The sequence below is a fragment of the Ochotona curzoniae genome, unplaced genomic scaffold (assembly GCF_017591425.1).
Source record: "Ochotona curzoniae isolate NIBS_2020 unplaced genomic scaffold, NIBS_Ocur_1.0 contig_2692, whole genome shotgun sequence".
NCBI classification, from domain to species: Eukaryota; Metazoa; Chordata; class Mammalia; order Lagomorpha; family Ochotonidae; genus Ochotona; species Ochotona curzoniae.
The window spans coordinates 2,321,559-2,341,190 of record NW_024465556.1 but is presented as its reverse complement, the minus strand read 5'-3'; the positions used below and the strand labels follow the sequence as shown (position 1 = coordinate 2,341,190).

At 37.9% G+C, this 19,632-nt stretch overlaps 1 protein-coding gene across 1 annotated transcript in view; it reads right to left on the bottom strand.

Annotated features, from left to right (window-relative positions):
- The window catches only part of ASAH2 (N-acylsphingosine amidohydrolase 2), a 54,839-nt gene that overhangs the window by 8,818 nt on the left and 26,389 nt on the right, over positions 1-19,632 (bottom strand). Inside the window, exons 10-18 of the mRNA XM_040975779.1 lie at positions 19,259-19,345; positions 16,793-16,897; positions 16,594-16,675; positions 11,659-11,774; positions 10,390-10,484; positions 8,297-8,336; positions 6,330-6,425; positions 2,759-2,854; positions 701-847 (exon numbers count right to left, since the gene is read on the bottom strand). Of these exons, the coding sequence (XP_040831713.1) occupies positions 701-847; positions 2,759-2,854; positions 6,330-6,425; positions 8,297-8,336; positions 10,390-10,484; positions 11,659-11,774; positions 16,594-16,675; positions 16,793-16,897; positions 19,259-19,345 (864 nt within the window). The remainder of the gene's footprint in view (positions 1-700; positions 848-2,758; positions 2,855-6,329; positions 6,426-8,296; positions 8,337-10,389; positions 10,485-11,658; positions 11,775-16,593; positions 16,676-16,792; positions 16,898-19,258; positions 19,346-19,632) is intronic.

Genomic DNA, 19,632 nt, shown 5'->3' with positions numbered 1-19,632 from the left:
GGCCCAAAATCTGGCATAGAAGGAAAAGTTCTAAACCTGATAAAAAAAATCACAAAAAATCCTAAAGAAAATATCATACAAAATGGTTAAAAGCCAAATTTCTTTCTTCTGATATCAGAATCAAAACAAGGATTCCAGTCTTAAAACGTTTATTCAGTGTGGTTGAGAGGTTCTGATAGGTTAGAGAAAGGACAGCAATTAAAGAATCAGAAAAAAAAATAAGAAAACCTATTATTACTTGTAGCTGACATACTATATGTTGAAATTTCTAAGGAACACACATAAAAATCAGGTCAAAACAAGACAATAGACACAATCCCACTGGAACTAATAAATGATTTTGCAAAGTTGTGAGATACAGCAGAAACATAATGATAAAGATCCAGCTTCATTTTTTCGTGCTTTTCTTGTATTTTAAAAGACATCTTCTCTCAGGTCCAGTTAATGTGTTCATGACTGTACATTTATAAAGAGAATCATCTGTATTTTAGAAACTCAATTTTACATAATTACTTGCAGGAAAAAAAATATCTCCCCATTTTCATTGATTTTGCCTATTCTCTGTGGAGGTAAACACAGTTGTCCAAATTAGTACTGCTAACACATATCTATGGTATAATTAGCAGCAGGTACTTGCATTGAAAAAAAAACAAACAAACCCTGCCCACACCCCTCCACACAGGCCTTCTCTGGGTCTTACCACTCGGTATTCAGGTTTCACGGGCTCCAGGACATCCCCAAAATTTCTGCCTAATGGTGTTCTGTCCGCAATATTAGGAATTAATGGGAGTATCAACTGACTGAAAAATGGAGGCTCTGGGCCTTTGCTCAGATTGGCTACTGTGTCCTGGAAGAGAAAGCATTTGCTTAAGCAAAGCACAATATTGATTCAAACACCCTTTGCCCAGCCCTCCAACCCCAGAAATCCCTTCACCAAAGGCACAAGTGCAAGAGACAGCAACCTCTAACAAAATATGAGGGGAATCTTGCCAAAATGTGAGCCTACACACCTACAATTTAAACTTTTGTCACAAGAAGAAAGTTCTGGTCGTAGGCAATCCTTTGATTGCCTTAGATGCAGAGTTAGCATGCAAACTGCATATTTCAGGGCGATCATTTTTAAATTATGTCACTTTGGGGGCCTAGCACATGACAATTTTCTCATGCAACAGTATAATTATCTTTCTGATTTTTAAAAAGTATTGGGCTTCTTTCACCTGAAGTCCACTTCAAGATTCCTCCTGAATACTTACTTGTTCGAATTAAGAAAGATAGTGAATATATATTTTATTTAAAAGTTGTTAGCATCCATCATGTTAGGTTTAATCTGACCTTGACTATACCATCAAAATGCAAATCACAATGGTTTTAAGTGGCCCATGATACATATTTTACGTTCTTTAATCCTCACATCATATATTTAATCTTTATAACAGCCACATGAATGAGACAGGCATGTGCTGTCATCCTCAGTTTGCAAATGAGAAACTAACATTGGAGATATTTAGCAAGCTGTTTTCCAAAATGATACAGCTATTTCTAAGACCATATAACTAAAATGCTTGACCATGACACAAATCACTGAGATGAACATTATGATAAAACAAATTAATAAAATACCACAAAGTAAACACATTGTCCTGAAATTTGAAGTACAGAATCATCAACTGTTGGTGAAAATAAATGAACTTAGAAGCACTCATAGGACTTGCCTTCAGAAACAGCACTTACTTTGTTCCAATATGATATAACCATGCTTCCTGTATATGTACTTGATTGTCTTAGCTATGCCATATTTATCACACAGTTTTTGTTTAGGTCGATATGTTATGTGTATTCCAAGGTGCTACAGTTTTTCACCAAATGTAAGCCTCTATAGATCATAGCAACTTATTTTTTGGATCACCAAAGAAGTAAAACATGCTACTAATTAAAGTATTTCTGAGTGGAAGATGGCTCCTTTGGGATCAGAGGTGCTATAAAGTAGGAACTGGGCATTGTAGAACCTATCCACTCCACTGTTGGAGTGACTGTGAGAAGCTGGTGGGGATTCAGGGACACTGGTTCAACTCCCAGTTACTGTTACAGTGCTCACCCACCAACTTCAAACATTTTACTCCCCTGAAAACTAGAGGAGAAATGATATATCATTATTGCATGGTGGCTGTGGGACACAATGAGATTATATGTATATATACATATCTGCCACACAAAAGGATATTAACAGAGTCTGAATTTTACTGTAAGATTGCTCTTTTCAGGACTGGCACTGTGGCATATCAGATTAAGCCAGCACTTGAAGGACCAGCATCCCATGTGAGCACAAGTTTATGACCCAGCTCTTCCATTTCAAATCCACCTCCCTACAAATGTACCTGGGAAAGCAACAGAGGTTGGCTATGAGTTTTGGTGCCACCCATATGCAAGATTTGGAGGAAGCTACTAGAACTTGGCTTCATCATGACCCCTCCCCAGCTTGTGTGGCCACATGGGGAATGAATCACTAGTTAGAAGATGCTCTGTCTCAACCTTTCTGTCTGTCCCTCTTTCTGTAACTTTGTCTTTCAAATAAATATTTTTTTAAAGACATTCTTTACTTTCTTAAAGATGCTGTATGGCTGTGATTTTTTAAAATTATAACGACTATCAGAAAAAAACTCACAAAAAACCCAAAACACTGCAAAGATAAGGTTCCCTTTTTTCTTCTCCCTATATTTCCTCCCTCTGAAGCAAACACACACACATAGTATTTGCTTACCGTAGCAATGGCCTTAGCAAGGCCTCTGAACAGCTGGATGTAAGCAGAAAGACTATGTGGTCCATAAATTGTAGATGCTGCCTCATATCGCTGAGCCTGCAGAAGAAGCAGGGAGAGTTGTCCATAGTTCTGCAAAGTTCAACCCATCTGCATAGGTATAGCATTTTAAGAAGGAGTAATGCTCGCACAACTCAAGTTACTCTAAACCAGCATAATCTTCAAAATTATTTATGACCAAAAGGATAGGGTTTTCCATATACCAACTAAAATAAGTGGCTCCCAGCAACTATACTAAAGGCAGTGGGTTCTCTTTGCTCATGCCAGTTGGACTGTGGCATCATTTACTCTGGTAGAGAAAGTGAATTCCTGAGCTTTCAACTACTACAACCACTTACATGTTTCCCCAAGGACAGGAGCAGAGGAGACTTAGGGGCAACTCCTGGGGTAACTGAAAGTTGTTTGCCCTCTCTGGAGAAGCACATGGAACCCAAAATAGAGCTACAACAGGAGCCAAATGTATTTCCTTTATCCTGGACTCCAGTGCTACAGTCACGTTGCATGAACCTGAAAGCCATCAACTCTAAGAGGAAACTCGTGGTTCCAGACACATCAGCTTCTTCTGCAACGTTCTGCATCATGGACAGTGCCAGTCTTTCACATGGAGATAACCAAGAAATCACAGTAAATTTATCCTTCCCATTCATCCAACATCTTGTAAATTTCCAATCACGTCATTTGGACTCTAAAAAAATCTCTTGAGGAAATGATGCATGGCATGGCCGCTGTCCGCAACACTGGCACCCCTTAGAAGCTGTTCCAGCTGCTTCACTTTCAATGCAGCTCCCTGCTAATAAAACTGGGAAAGCAGCACAGAAAATGACCCTGGTGTTTGTGTTCTTGGAAGACCTGGCTGGATTTCTGGGTTCCTGGTTTTAGTCTGGCTCATTCCTAGCCACTTGCAGTAGTTTGGGGAGCCAACTAGAGGACAAAAAAATCTTCCTCTGTCTCTTTCTCGCCTTTTCCCTTTCTTACTCCCTTTTTCTTTACCTGTACTTCAAATAAATTTCTTAAAATTCTCTTAAGTCCATCTGGTTTTCTGTTTTACATTTAGTTTCACCCAAGCCCCCATCTCTCATTCACACCTAATCACAGCATCTTACTTTGGTCTCTGCCTAAATACACTCCTTCCTATTTATTTCCCACATGGTGATTGTAGTGACTTTCTAAATCACAAATATGATTAGTGCACTCTCTTCAAATCCTATAAAACCACTGCCCAGAAGTTCCTCAAAACCTGTCCCGTGAGTCGAAGCTTTACAGCATTACATATAAGACAATTCCTCAACTGACTCTTGCCTCACACTGCAGCTGCTGTCTTATTGCCATCACCTTTATTAGACATCATAATACTCAATGACATACAGTCCAAAATGTGATGAGACTGTCCTCTTTGATTTTCACATATATATACAGTTTCTTCTACAAAGAATACTCATTTTTATTTTCTTGATTAAACCTTACTTATTATCGAAAACTCAGAGAGATAACTTTTCCTGAAGGTCTGCCAGCCCATCAAATATGCAGGATGGCCTGGTAGCCTTTCTGTTTTCATAGCATCTGTGCCTGCCTTTCATGGACCATAACCATCTGCTTTCCTCTCTATTAGACCACTCAATTTCTAGTGGTCTGGCAGCCATGCAAATCCTTTCTTTTGTTATGTCCCAGAAAATATCAAGTGTAATGGCTCACAACAACACATCTGTTGAATAAATAAATCATTAGTTAAGTAATAGGAATTCTTGTAGGACCTCATCCCTGAACCGGGAGGCAATGTGTGGAGGTTCTTTAATTTCTGGGGCAATCTGTCAAAACCTGTGGACCCCTCTCAGGACAGCTGTTCTTACTGCATAAGAAAAACCACAAAAGGCTTATAAAGAGAATCAATAGGTTGAAACATATTTATCAGCTACAATAAACTACATAGTAAGATATATACTCCTTTATTGCATTATTGAATAGCAAGATCTATAAGTACATCTAGATCTTGAGGTAGATTTTAGATTAGTAATAATAAAAGATATTTCCAGATAGATAAAACCTGTATGTGACACAAAAAATATTTGTGGTTTCTACTAGTGACAAAGTCATCACTAATATTGTTTATTGTCTACATATATAATTGAAGGAAATGGTAAGTGCTAGGATCATGAAAAAAATCAATTATTTCTAGTTTAACCTAGGAAAAAATGATTTTTAATTGTTTCTATTCGAACATAATGCAGATAAGAACCTAGATGCAAGAGCACGTTTGAGAAGACAGTAAACTTCAGAAGTAGCAGGCAGACGCCACCTCTGGCCGCAGTAAACTCTTGCCAAAGGGTTACCGCTCTGTCTTTCTGTCCTGATACACCAACAGATGTATTAGAAACCATTCAGTGTGGGACTCTAGACTGTTTTCATGTTTTAAACAACTATCATTTAAAACTTACTTGGACTGTTCTTTGAACTATTTTTAAGAAAGAATGACCAGCCACAAACCTCACTGAACCTCAAGGACTCTGTTTTCAAAACTATAATATGGGGCACAGTGCAGTAGCTTGGTGTTTAAAGTCCATGTCTTGCACATGCCAGGATCCCATACGGGTGTCAGTTTGTGTCTCATGGCCCCACTTCCCTTCTAGTTCCCTGCTTGTGGCCTGGGAACCATTGGACAAAAGACCTTCCTCTCTGTCACTGCTCCTTTCTGTATATCTGCCTTTCCAATAAAATAAATAAATAGATCTTTTTAAAAATCTATAATATGAACATAACAGCACTCTAAGACAAACTATAATGATTACTTAAGATCATATCTTCAGTTTAATAACTAATGCTGGGCTCTGGAACCATAGCATAGTAGCTAAAATCATCACCTTGCACGTGCCAGGATCCCATATGGGAAAGGATTCTAATCCTGGCAGCCCTGCTTCCCATCCAGCTCCCTGCTTGTGCCCTGGGAAAGCAGTCAAGGACTGCCCAAAGCCTTGGGACCCTGTACCCATGTGGGAGACCCGGAGGAGGCTCCTGGCTCCTGGCTTCAGATTGTCTCAACTCTGGCCATTGCAGTCACTTTGGGAGCGAACCATCAGATGGAAGATCTTTTTTTCGTTTCTCCTCCTCTCTGTATATCTGCCTTTCCAATACAAGCAATAAATCATAAAAAGAAATAATCAGTGTATTCAATTAAATGTAACAGTTTCCCCAAGTTTTACAGAGGAGTAAGACACCAAGTGATTTATGAATAGGATTAGGATGCTGTGTGCTCCCAAGCTGGGTTTGTCTTCAGTCCCTTGATAAGATAATTGATTTCAGCAAAGGTGAAAGAGAGCGGGACTAGAATTTGGACGTGAACTTGGAAAGGAGGAACGTAAAGTCGCTAAAAAAGAACTGTGTGACTCCTCATTCACCTAACTTTCCAAACCTAAAACAAAATCACCTCTCAGAAACATGATTGGAGAAGTTCAATAACATTTAACATAACTGTCTTAAAGAGGGTATAATTTGTCCACATGGTGAGAACTTTTTACTTTACCTGGTATTCTTCATATGTGGTAATATAATGTGTATAAACATTGCATAGACCTGAAACAGTAACAGTCATATTCCTCATCCCATAAGTTGCAAATTCCTAGGAGGAAAAGTAGAGCAAAGTAAAGTCACACTCTATCTAAAAATATGTTATCATCCCATTACACTAAATTCACAGTCATTGATGTGAATGGTTAGTTCAAGCTAATACCCAGACAATTTCTTCACAATGACCACAACTGCATAGGAAAGCAGAGGCATCCAATAATCCATGAGCAAATGGGACAGCTATAACTCTGCACTATATAGAGGGGTAACTCAATGGATCCATTAAGACCTTAATGATGATATTTGCAGATATAGTATCTTCTTATTAATAATAAAGAGATTTTTTAATTGCAAGTCAGATAAACAGAGAGGAGGAGAAACAGAGAGGAATCTTCCATCCAATGATTCACTCCCAATTGACCGCAATGGTTGGTGCCGATCCGAAGCCTGGAGCCTGGAACTTTCTCCAGGTCTCCCACGTGAGTGCAGGAACCCAAGGCTTTGGGCTGTCCTCGACTGCTTTCCCAGACCACAAGCAGGGAGCTGGATGGAAGTGGAGTTGCTGGGATTAGAACCAGTGCCTATATGTGATCCGGACACGTTCAAGGTGAGGACTTTAGCCACTAGGCCACCGTGCTGGGCTCAATAAACAGAGATTTTGCCACTATTCTAATAAAATACAATGGATGACTAATAGCTAGCCAGAATGATTATTTACAGGTCCAAGGAACACATATGATTTGGCATGTAACTTTAGAATCATTTATGATACCAGCTAAATATAAAAAAATCAAAAGGCATAAAATCCAGAATTCTAAAAACACCATCCATTTTTATTGATATTACTCACTTGAATTTAAAGTTTTAAGATATTTATGGAGATATTTACTATTTGATTCTTAATATTATCAAATTTTAAATTGTTAATAAATAAATGATGATAAAACATCTTACTCTGGCAATATTTTCTTTTATTTATTAAATGTTCTTTTAAAAATATTTATTTATTCGAAAGGCAGAAATTCAAATGCAGAAGAAGAAGCTTAGACAGAGAAATCTTCTATCTGCTGCCTTACTTCCCAAATGATCTTAACCGCCAGCAACGGGCCAGGTCAAAGCCAGGAGCTTTACTGGAATCTTTCACGTGAATGCAGGGGCATAAGTACTTGGGTCTTCTTCTGCTATTTTCCCTGGCACGTTAACAGGAAGCTGTGATTGGAAATGGAGCATCAGGGACTCAAATTAGTGCCCAGCTGGGATGTCAGGGCTGCAGGTAGTGGCCATGCCACAATGCCAACCCCAAGTCTAATCCTTACAACACCAATATTTCCTTTCCGCCTCGAACTATTGATTTCAAAAAAAGTAAAATTTTATTCATATTAGGAAAGATCAAAAAGTACCAGGTTAGGATCAGCATTGTAGGTATAGTAGGTTAAGCTGCTGCTTATAACAACAACATCATATATCAGAACCTGGTTTGAGCCCAGGATGCTTCACTTCCAATTCAGCTTCCTGCAAATGATATGGGAAGAAGTAGACTATGGAGCAAGAGCTTTGATGTGCCACCCAGGTGGAAGACCTGAATAGATGTCCTGGCTCATGACTTTGGTCTACACAAATTAGCCATTGTAGCCATTTGAGTTGTGAATCATCAAAAGGAAGACACCTCTGTGTGGGCAAGTATGTGTCACTTTCTCTCTCTTCTTTTACCATTCAAACAATTTTTTTTTTCTAAAAGTTACTAGATTTAAGGGATAGGAGATATTCTCCTCTTGAGTGGATATTAAATTGTGAATATTTCACTTCATTTGTAAAAAATCATGTAAAAGTATCTTTCATTAATCTTAAAGTTCCAGGTATATTCTCCTTAGGTCCACATAAAAATTAGTTTACATTTCCAATTGTTGCGAATTACAGACTTACTGCTTGAACTGCCTCTCGAAGTCTTCGTCCAGACATGGTTCTATGTCAAGAAAACAAAATCATGAAAGTGGTTTCTTATTTATGGTATATGCAAAATATGCAGAAATACTTGTAGTGAAAACCAAAAAAACCAATTGTCCTGGCTTGTCATACAACAGTAAAGTATGTAGGTCTCAATGACCACACAGAGGTAAAGCTGAGCTTGGTTTCTCTTGACTCTCCTACCCTCAAGGTCAAATCCTAAACTGGAAATGGCTAACCAGATAAAAGGAGGAAAGAGACCCAATTTACTAACAAAAGAGCATCAGCATTTTCCATTCATTGATTCAACAAAAAACATCAGTTATCTTCTATATTTATAACAGGTCAGGCATGTAGAGAGCACACTTGTCTTTCTGTTTTCGAAGAACTTCCCATTCCACTAATTCAGCTAAGTCTACAATAAAATATTGAGCATCTACTGCATACAAACCCAATTCTATGCATTGAAGATTATATAGCTTGGAGTTTTCACTTGAGGATATAAAGAAGTCCAACAGGAAACTTATAAACAGGATGAATGTAAACTCTATGGAGAATATAAAGCAGGGATAGGATGAGATAAAGTGGGTACTGGGATGAGGATAGTGGTATTGTAATAGTGGCAGGGGTTGTTGTGGTAGCCATGGTGATAGATGAAGACTATATTATATAGTGTGAATAGTATTCCCTGGAATCTTTGTGATTGGAGAGAAAAAAAAAAAAGCAATGAAAGTCTCTGTCGAGAAGATAGCAGAATACAAAGTTCTCCAGGCAGAAAAACAAAAACAAAACAAAAAAAAACTAGAAATTCAAAGGCTTTAAGACAACACTGGCCTCGGTAGTCTGAAAAACACAATGCCGTCAAGGTGGTTGAAACAGTAGTCAGTGAAGAAAGAAGATTAAAGAGTTTCCTGAACAACAGACCAGGTAACAGCTGTGGGCCTGTGGATTTACTTGGGATGAGACAGAAAGGGTTTCATGCAGCCAGCAGCATGAAACATGGAGGAAAAAATCATAGATAAGTAAAAGAGGAATCAAGCCGACTTTTAAAACAGGAAGTCACAGCAATAAATCTGGGTAACAGATGGTGGTAGTTTATACCAGGACACTAGTGATACAAAGTGATGGGTAGAATATCCAGAACTTGCTGAAAAAATGAAAGAGGGAAAATAAGAGGTAATATAGTTCAGGCAAAACTCAAAGGCACATGGCCTGAGTAACCAGAAAGATAGAAAATCTTCACTCACTAAGATAGGAAATGCTTTGTAAGAAACATCTTTTAGGTGTTCTTTATATATTTTTTAAAGTTTTACTTATTTTTATTGGAAACAAAGAGTTAAAAAGAAGAGAAAAAGAAATTGTCCATCCATTGATTTACTCCACAAGAAGCTTCAGTAACCAGAGCTAAGCTGATTTGAAGCCAGGAGCAAGGAGTATCATCTGAGTATCCAACACACATCAGGAACCCTACTATTTGAGCCATCCTCCACAGCTGGCAGGGAACTAGATCAGAAGTGGAACAGCTGGGACATGAATCAACACCTATAAACAATGTTGGTGTCACCAACAGAAGCTTAGCCTACTATAACACTGGCCCCAATCTCCATGTTTTTAATACCTAAACCGATCATTTGGAGTGTCCATATTATTTAAATCTGGAAGGCTAAAGTTATAAATTTTCATGTTTACTTCAGGTCTGCCACCAGCGATAGGCATAGAGACAACTATTTCTTAGAAGCCACACTAAAAGAGGATAGAAATACCACTGCTGCCAAACACAGTGCAAGAGGATACCAAGGTGTCAGTACTTAATTATCTTTCCATAAAAAGGAAGAAAGATGGGAGAGGAGAGAAGGGAAAGGGAGGGACAGAGAGAGGCAAAAAGGAAGGAAGAGGGAGAGATGGAGGAAGAGAAAGAAAGAGGGAGGAACGTAACATATCTACAAACTAACTTGGGTCTATTCTTGTACTCGTATCACATTGGCATGATACTTGATTTTAAAAAGTAATTCAAACAAAAACATACACACAATAAACATGCATTAAGCTAATAAGTAGAAGCATGAACTTACGTAAACTCCCCAGGGATGGCAGTGACAGCCAAGGACCCAATAGTAATAATCTGAACATCAACAATCTCTGGATGCCAGGGATGAGGTCGTGAGAGCTTGGAGCCCCAAACAGAGAAAGCTGTGTTAGGAGTATTACTCTTTTTATGGTAACAGATAGAAGAGAGTTCCAGCGGTTCCTTTACTAAAGGCCTTTAAATATTTAAAGCTAGTTGCGTTGATTTTCAATTTATGATATAGTATGTCCTTATCAGAACACACCAACCTCAAATGTCAATGGTACATTAACCTAGACTTCAGTTTTTCTTTGATTTTATTTTTATTGGAAAGATAGATCCACAGGGACAAGGATAGACACAGAGAAGAATCCTCCATCTTTTGCTTCACTCCCAAAGTGGCTGCAACAACTAGAGTTGTTCCAATCCAAAGCCAGGAACCAGGAGCCTCCTCTGGGTCTCCCAGGCAGGTTCAAGGTCCCAAGGCCTTGGGCCATCTTCTACTGCCCTCCCAGGCCACAAGCAGGGAGCTCAAATGGAAGTGGGACACTAACCAGGGCATTAACCAGTGCGCATATGAGATCCCTGCACACACAAGGTGAGGATTTAGCCACTAGGCTATGGCGCCAGGTCCTACATTAAAATTTTTGATAGATTTCTCACTGAAGAATCACAGCATGTCATGGATAAGCAAGAGCACTTCTACAGTACTATGGGTTACTATCTTAACACATTATGAGTAAGTAAACTCTATTTAGAGTAATAAAAATCAATAATTATCCCTTTTTCACTCCCATGGCACTTAAAAGAAAAGTCTACTTTCAAGATCTTTCTGCCTTAATAATCTGCTTTTTCTGAATAATGGAATGATCCTTTGACAATCAGAATTGAAAAATGGAAGTCCAAAGAAATGTTAGACAAAAACCACTTAGTTAAAAATGTTTCCTGAATTAACGTGTTTCTTTTTATGTGATCTGATATCTTTTGCTCTATATAGAATTCTGTGTGAACTTCCTTTCTGGAGCCACAGAGTAGATGGGCAATGAAAAAGACGATTGTAATCATATTCCTCTTTTGTTATTGCTCTAATTGTTTCATATAGTTAAATATAAATGTAATTAAACCAGTAAATTTAATAATCATACTCTTATCTGATGGAATTGGATTCACAGCATTCATATTTTATTCTTAAAATCATTCATTGTTCAATACTTAAACATTCATAAGGAAAAAGTAAGAATGTACTAATGCTACTGGGAGAACCAAAACACTTTACCTCTCCTGTAGGAAGAAGGATCGGCTTTGGTTTATGACATTCTTTGAGTTCTTCAGATGGCTTGCCTAGGAGCTCATCTCGAATGGTGTCCCAAAAGGGATCCCCTTCTGTCATTCCTATTAGAAAATTCTCTGATTAATAGGATTTCTTGAACTACACCTCTGAAAAAGTCATGATTGAGATAAATATTGTACAACAATCTTTTTGGGAGAAGGGTCAAAGGTTTTATTAAAGTATTGCTGAAAACTTTCAAACAATAACAGGCATCAGATTTTCTTAAATATAGCCATTATTCAATTAATCCTCAGTGCACTTAAGAAAATAGAATACATTTTCAATATCTATAAAATTTCATTTCTATTGCTCTTGCTCATATGTGCTGCAAGCAAAATCAATTTGATATAAATAACTGTAGACTTGGGAACTAAATTACCTTTGCCTATTTTGAAACCTGAAAATGACACCACCAACACAAAAGTACTAGTTCTTTGGATTTTAATCCCTAAGAGAACTGTTCTTTAATCTTCAATAATCAATCACCATTAATTATCTAATCTCTTCCTCCGCACACTTACATACATGTACAATGCAAGCAAAAAAACAAAACACAGAATCTGAAAAAAGGGTTCACTAATTAGCAAAGCTATGAATTGAAAATCTACAATTCACTGTAAAAATTGAGTAACAGTAACGTGTATGTAATAAACAAAATGCACCAAATCCATGAACCAAAATGGACAGAAATGAAGACAGGAACAAGCAATTCAATAAAAATAATAGAATTTTCTCCCTTTAAAAAGATTCATTTGATTGTATTGGAAAGGTAGATTAACAGAGAAAGAAGGAGACACAGAAAGACCTTCCAACTATTGGTATATTCCCCAAATGGCTGCAATGCTCAGAGCTGTGCTGATCTAAAACCAGGAGCCAGGAGCTTCTTCCAGGTCTCCCACGTGGGTACAAGGTCCCAAGGCTTTGGGTCACCCTCCACTGCTGTTCCAGGCCAGAAGCAGGGAACTGGATGCTAAGTGGAGACGCCAGGACACAGACATGTGCCCATACAGGATCCCTGCATTTGTAAGGCTGAGGATTAACCAATCGAGCCATTGTGCTGTGTCCAATCGAACCTATTTTCAGGAATGACTGGCACAACGATACAGAAGAGCAACAGGGAAATAGAAAGCCTCAACAAACTTGGAACCAACAGGTTCAAGAGGCATATTATAGGACAGTCTTCTCCAACAGCAAAACACACATCTTTCTCTAATCTACTGGACGTTATCCAAATAGATGGTGCATTTGTTATAACGTTTACCTTAGTAAGTTTTAAAGAGTAGAAAGAACACGAAGTATGTTACCCAACAACAATGGGATGAAACTAGAAATAGCTAACAGGAACAATTGGAGAAATTCATAGACATGTGAAAATTAGGCAACATGGTCCCTAAATAGTAAATGATGAGAAAATAAATCAAATTTTTAAAATCTTAAGATTAGAGCAGCAAATTAAACCACAATCAAGCAAAAAGAAGGACATTGCAAAAATTAGAGACTCTTAAACAGAAAATAAAAAATCAATAGAGAAACACAATGAAGCCAAAACCTGGTTCCTTGAAAAAAAATAAACAAAATTGACAAATCCTTAGCTAGATGGAAAGGGAGAAAGAGCAATGAGCAATAATGGAAATTTCTATAATTAGAAATTAGAGCAGGCTTCCCTACTGACGTGTGTGTGCATAAATAAATAGTATGAATATTTGTGTGCCAACAAGTTATCTAATTTAGATGAAATAGACAAATTTTCAGGAAAACACAAAGTACCAAAAGTGACTCCAGAAAAAACAGTCAATATAAATACCTCCAAAAAAACTAAAGAAATTAAACAAATAATATTATATATCAATTTGCTATGAAAAATCCAAAAGTTAAATTAGAAAACCATTTCATGTTTTCAAAAATCTACCAAAAATAACCTGATTCAGATAACATCACAGCTGGATTCTACCAAATGAAGAATTAGTCCTTAAAAACTCTTCAAAAACATTAGAAAAGGAAAAACTTTTTGTTTTTTTCTCGGTGGCCCATTTTATACTAATACCAAACCAAACAAGTAAATCACCACAAAGAAAACCATATGTCAATATTTCTTCGGAATATGGTCATAAAAATGCACAACAGAATACAGACAAACTAAATTTAAAAACATATAGGAAGAATTATTATAGATCATACAAAATGTGATGTATCCATGAAATACAAATTAAATTTAATGTTCAAAAATGTATTAATATAGTACAACATATTAACATATTTTAAAATTCACATGATAATCTCAACAGACACTTTAAAAACATTTGCTCAAATTGCAAGACGATTTCATAAAACAGCATTCAATAAATTTAGACATTGCCACCACCCTTTAAGGGACAACCCACAGGCAACATCATAATAGTGATAAATAGCTGAATATTTCATCTTACTATCAGGAACAAGAGAAAATGTCTACTCTGTCACTTCTATTCACAGCATTGCGCTGAAGGCTTTAGCCAGAGCATTTGGGAAAGAAAAAAAAGAAATAATTAGTATTTAACTGTAATCGAAGAACTCAAACTATTTCTATCTGAAGATAACAATCTTTTTTGTAGAAAACCTCAACACAAAAATACAAAAATCCTAACGAATCCATAAAAAAGCTAAGCCTTTTTCGCTTCAAGAATGCAATCAAAAAAGCAAAAAGACAATTCACAGAACAGAAGAAAATATTTGCAAATCGTACATCTGATAAGCAACTTGAATGGAGGATATATTAGCAATTCATATATCTTGGTAACGAAAAGAAAAAGAATCCACATTTTAACATAAGAAACAAATTAACGGATATTTCTCTATTCATATCCAAATGATCAAGGAGCATAGGAAGAACACTGAACACTATTAGTCATGAGGAAGATGCCAATCAAATCCACAATGAGATATCACACTGCACTCAGCTGGGTGACTAGAAATGACAAGCACACAAAGCAAATATCAGAAAAGGTGTGAACCCAGAACCCTGTGATGGTTGTGATAATATAAAAGGATACCGCCATTTTAGATATAGTCTGGCATTCCCTCATATGACTAACTACATGCTCTGCCAAGACCACTCCAGAGAAAAATAAAATAAAAACCTCACACAACACCTGTACATAAGTAGCAACATATTTATAATAGCCAAAAAATGGAATGACTCAAATTTTGCTCAGCTGAGAAATGTATAAGCAAAGCTGGTATACAGATAAAGTAGAATATTATTCAGCCATAAAAGGAACAGGTACTGCTGCACACAGCAGCACAGACGAACAAGGAAATCATGATGCCAACCGAAAGGAGCCAGCACAAACATCCCACATATCACATAATCTCATTTATGTGAAATGTCTAGAGTAAGAAAATATAGAAACAGAAAGATTAGCCATAATGTACATCTAGAAGAGATGAGGTAGCCAGTGTCAAACCTGAAGTATGCAAAATTTCTTTTGCAGCAATGAGCATGTGCTAAAACTGACTAAGGTAATGGTTGTGTTTATCTGTGAACTGCACTCGCCAAATGAGCGGGTCACATGGTGTGTGAACTTTATCTCAATAAAATTGTTGAAAGCAAAGACTATATAATATTGTGGAATGTAAATCATATTGCATGACAGATGAACAGGAAATATGAAGTATATTATACCAAATTGCCACTCTATTTATTAATTTTTAACTAATTGTTTTAAAACATAAATAAAAGAATGAAATAAATCATAACATTGCCTGTAGGTGGTGCTCTTCAATGTTTTCTACTTTCTATTATGTATAATGATAATCAGAATGAAGCCACAGAACCTAAACAATCAGTCATAAACTTCTGGAAATACACGTAGGAAGAAGCTCCAGGTCTACAGGCTTTAGGCTACCAAAACCCTCTGTCCTGAGTAAATTCTGAAGCCACTTAAAGAATCTGAGCGACACTGAAGAACCAGATGGGAGAACCAAGTAAAAGAAATGGAGATTCCTATTATTAAATAAGAATTCTCCTTCTCCTTTCTCCCCTCCCTCCAAGCCCCAGCCCAGTCTAAGGTTATTCACTTGTCCTTGCATATCTACGCCAGCACCATTCACAAAACTATCAACCTGAGTATCCACCAACAGAGAAGTGGATGGGAGCATGACAGTCATACGCGTGGAATACTATTCAATGCCCCAAAGGGCAAGATCCTACCATTTGTGGAAACTTGGATGGGCTTGACGGTTACAATGTTAAGTAACAGAGGCCAGGCAGAGAAAGATAAGTATCATATGATTCACCCAGATGTGGAATCTACAAAAGAATTCATAGATGTTGGGAGCTGAGGACTAGAGGGGAGAAAAAGTGATGCGGGGAAAATGGTGTATGGGTACAGTGTCACAACCAGATAGGAGAGATAAGGCCTGGTGTACTATGATATGTAAGCATGACTGGAGTTAACAACACTGCACCAAAATTCAAAGTGGTTAGAAGAAGGGCTTGAACGTTCTTGTTGCAAAGCAGCAGTACACGCCTGTGATGATAAATAACCTAATCTCCCTGACTTGATCACAGTATAAAACACAAATGCACTGAAACATCCCAACATACCCTCCAAAAGATGTACAACTATTACCTGTCACAGAAAGAAATAATTTTAAGAGTAAGTAAAATATTAAATTTGAATTGAATGCAATTGAAATGCATTGCCATAAAAGAGCATTTGTGTCTGGTTACATCCGAAAGAATGGACACTCTCCTAGGTAACCTGGCTCTTACATCTGCAAATCCTGCAGATGCCTGAATATAATCATAATGAACATCTTGACTACAGATAAATCTCATCTGAGAACAGACCTCATAGCTTCAGAGTTCACCAGCCAAGGGTTTGGCAAACTTCATCTTACCCTGTGTAAAATTGAGACCTCCAACTCCATCAATTGTGCCAGCTGCAAAACTGTAGCCCAGTGCTGGTTTACATGTTTTTACCTAAGGGAAGTTTTCCAAAACAAAACAAGAAAGAAACAGAAGTTGAACTGCGAGTAAATATGATCAACCTATAACCTAACCTTTGTGGCCTAATCACATTGACTTAACCATACTTACCGCATGTGTGGAATTGAGCCAGACGGTCACATCTGTCATATTGACCCACTGGTGAGCTGACCCCAGAGCTCCTGTCAGCTCCTGAGAGGCAGAGGCATACAGCTCCTAGAAAACACGCACAGGTTTAATGTCCCACGCAGAAAAGCTGGAGTGCTAACAGCCATCAACTGGCGAAGTGCTGACTTGAAAAATCACGTCTCAGCTAACAGTCCCTCCCTGTGTGGAGCTCCTGGCCAGCCCCAGGTGCTTCCCACTGGTTGACAGGCTCAGTCCCTGGTGATACGCATCTTTACTTCCCACATACAGGAAACTGCACTGCTAAAGGCTATGGTACTAAAAGGCTCCAATCTCACTTGAAAGAGAGTCCAGAAAATTTAAGATTAGGAGTAGGTGAACCTAATTACTTCATTTGTGAGAATGAAAGTTTATTTCTTTTTGGGGGCACATTTATTTGTTTATTAATTTGTTTGTCTGAGATGCACAGAGAGGGGTCTCATTTATGATTCACATCTCAAATGCCCACATCAGCTGCGCCTAGAGGTGGCCAAACCTAGGCACCCGAAACTCAAGTGTTGGTGACAGAAACCCAACTAATGGAACTTTTGCATACTGCAAGAAAGCTGGACTCAAGAGTTGGAGCTGGGACTTGAACTCAGGCATCTGATGTGAGATGTGCACAGCTAATCTGACACCTTAACCACCAGACCCGAAGAACATTCCTTAGATGGTACTCTTACTGGAACTTACTTCTATGGATCTTAGATTCCATCAACAGAACTGGTAACAAGGTTGATTTAAAAAAAAATTTCAGACCCAACTTCATCTGCATCAACTCTCTCACCCACAATCCACCCTGTGATAGTTTTAATTTGTAATATGGTCACTGAGGCTTCTTTAATCACATAGAAAATAGGAGTCAAAACATGTTTAGAAATTTTTGGCTTTCTTCATCTGTATCATAAAACACAGGCAAATCTTGCTTCAGTACAAGTCTCCTAATAGCTCCCTCCTGCTGTCTCCACAGCATGCGTGAGCTCTCCTGTTAAGCTGTCAGCAACACCTGCTGTGACTAGCCTCTCCAAATCCTGAGGGACATTGTGCCTTGCTGAGAATCCAGAATGTGGGACAAAGCTCTCGGTTCCCAGGCCTGGAATAGAAACAAAATTTCTGACACTAAAGTGTGTCATGGGCACACACCTTAAATGGAATCTCTTAATTTAGAATAATCTACTGGTAATAGCATAATAATTAAAAAGAAACTACAGCAATTAGGCTGGCTGCTGGCACCAATTTTGTGTCTGATTTTTTTTTTCAATGTCCTTTTGTTCTTCCTTAATTGCTCCTGAAACAATTTAGAAATTTTGAAACAAATTATTTACTTAAACACAGGCAGGCATGACAAAATACAAGTTAGCTATAATGACAAAACTATCTCTATCATAGACATCTTAATCTCAGGTCTTGTCTTTTCTCTCAAAAATTTGTCTCTCCAGGAGCTGGTGCAAAATAAGAGGACACATGGAAAACAAAATATAGGCGATAGAGAATACAATTAGTCACAATAATCTCACTGGAGATCAGATTCTGTCTTCATCAAGTCTGTTCTTTAAGAAAAGAGTGATTTTTTTTTTCATTTTAGAAAAGGCCAGATACTTATTGGCACCCAAGATGCAGAAGTGTGTAATTAGTCCACTCAGCTTCAACTTATGACCAAAGGAGACATTAAAAAATGGACAGGGACCAATTGCAAAAACAAGACCCAGAGAATTTCTGGAATTTGGATCAGTATGGACCTTTCTGATGCTGAATTCATTGAAAACCTTAGAATCCCTCTTGCTGCTACCTGAAAGCTTTCTAAGCCTTCTAACAGAAAGATTTCCTGATAACTTGGTTTTAGATTCCTATTAGAAATCACACCCAAAGCATGCGAGGGACTCCTTTGTGGCTTGAGAAGGCCACCATTCAAGCCAGCTCCCTGACACAGCCTGACCTCGTGCTGTCTTCTCACAATTACTACTTTCTTAACAAATGGGGTCAGTGGAGTTTGGGAACAATTCTAGGGATCCAGCATTGTGGTGCAGCTGGTTAAGCTGCCAGATGCAACACAGGTATCCCATATTGGTATCAGATCATGTCCGGGTGCCCCATTTCCAATCCAGCTCCATATTAATGTACTTAGAAAGGCAGTTAAAATATTTTGAAAAAGGCCTAACTCTTAGGGTCCCTATCATCCACAAGGGAGATCTACAAGAAATTCTTAGCTCCTGGATTTGATCTGACCCAGCTCTGTCCATTGCAGCCATTTGCATAGTGAACCAGCATATAGGGGCTCTCTCTCTCTGCCTCTCTCAGTCTCAATCTCTCTTGATGTCTCTCTTGTAACTCTGCATTTCAAATAAATCAATAAATATTTTAAAAGAAACAACAATTCTAAATGAAGACAAAAAGAGCTGGGGCAAGCCATACCTTCGCTCTCTGGTATATGATGCGTCCTATAATCTGTGTGCTGTCAAGCATATCCTGTCCAGGTCCTGCTGCCATGCACATATTAGACTGCAACAGAGACAAAATGCCTTTTGAGTGAAATAAGGGATGATTTTAAGCAACAAGAAATTACAACTGAATGTAGGCAACCAAGCTTTTTATGCCTTATACTATCATTTCTTTTCAGATATTTTCTCAATGTCAAGAAGATATAAAACTGTACACAGAGAACTATGAATGTCTTTAGCAAGCATGTATTGCAGAAGTTTTTAGAATTAGGAACTAGGCTAAAAGATTTGTGGAACATCATAGAGACAGTATCAGATGCCAGCCTCTTCCAGGCAGTGTGCATCTTT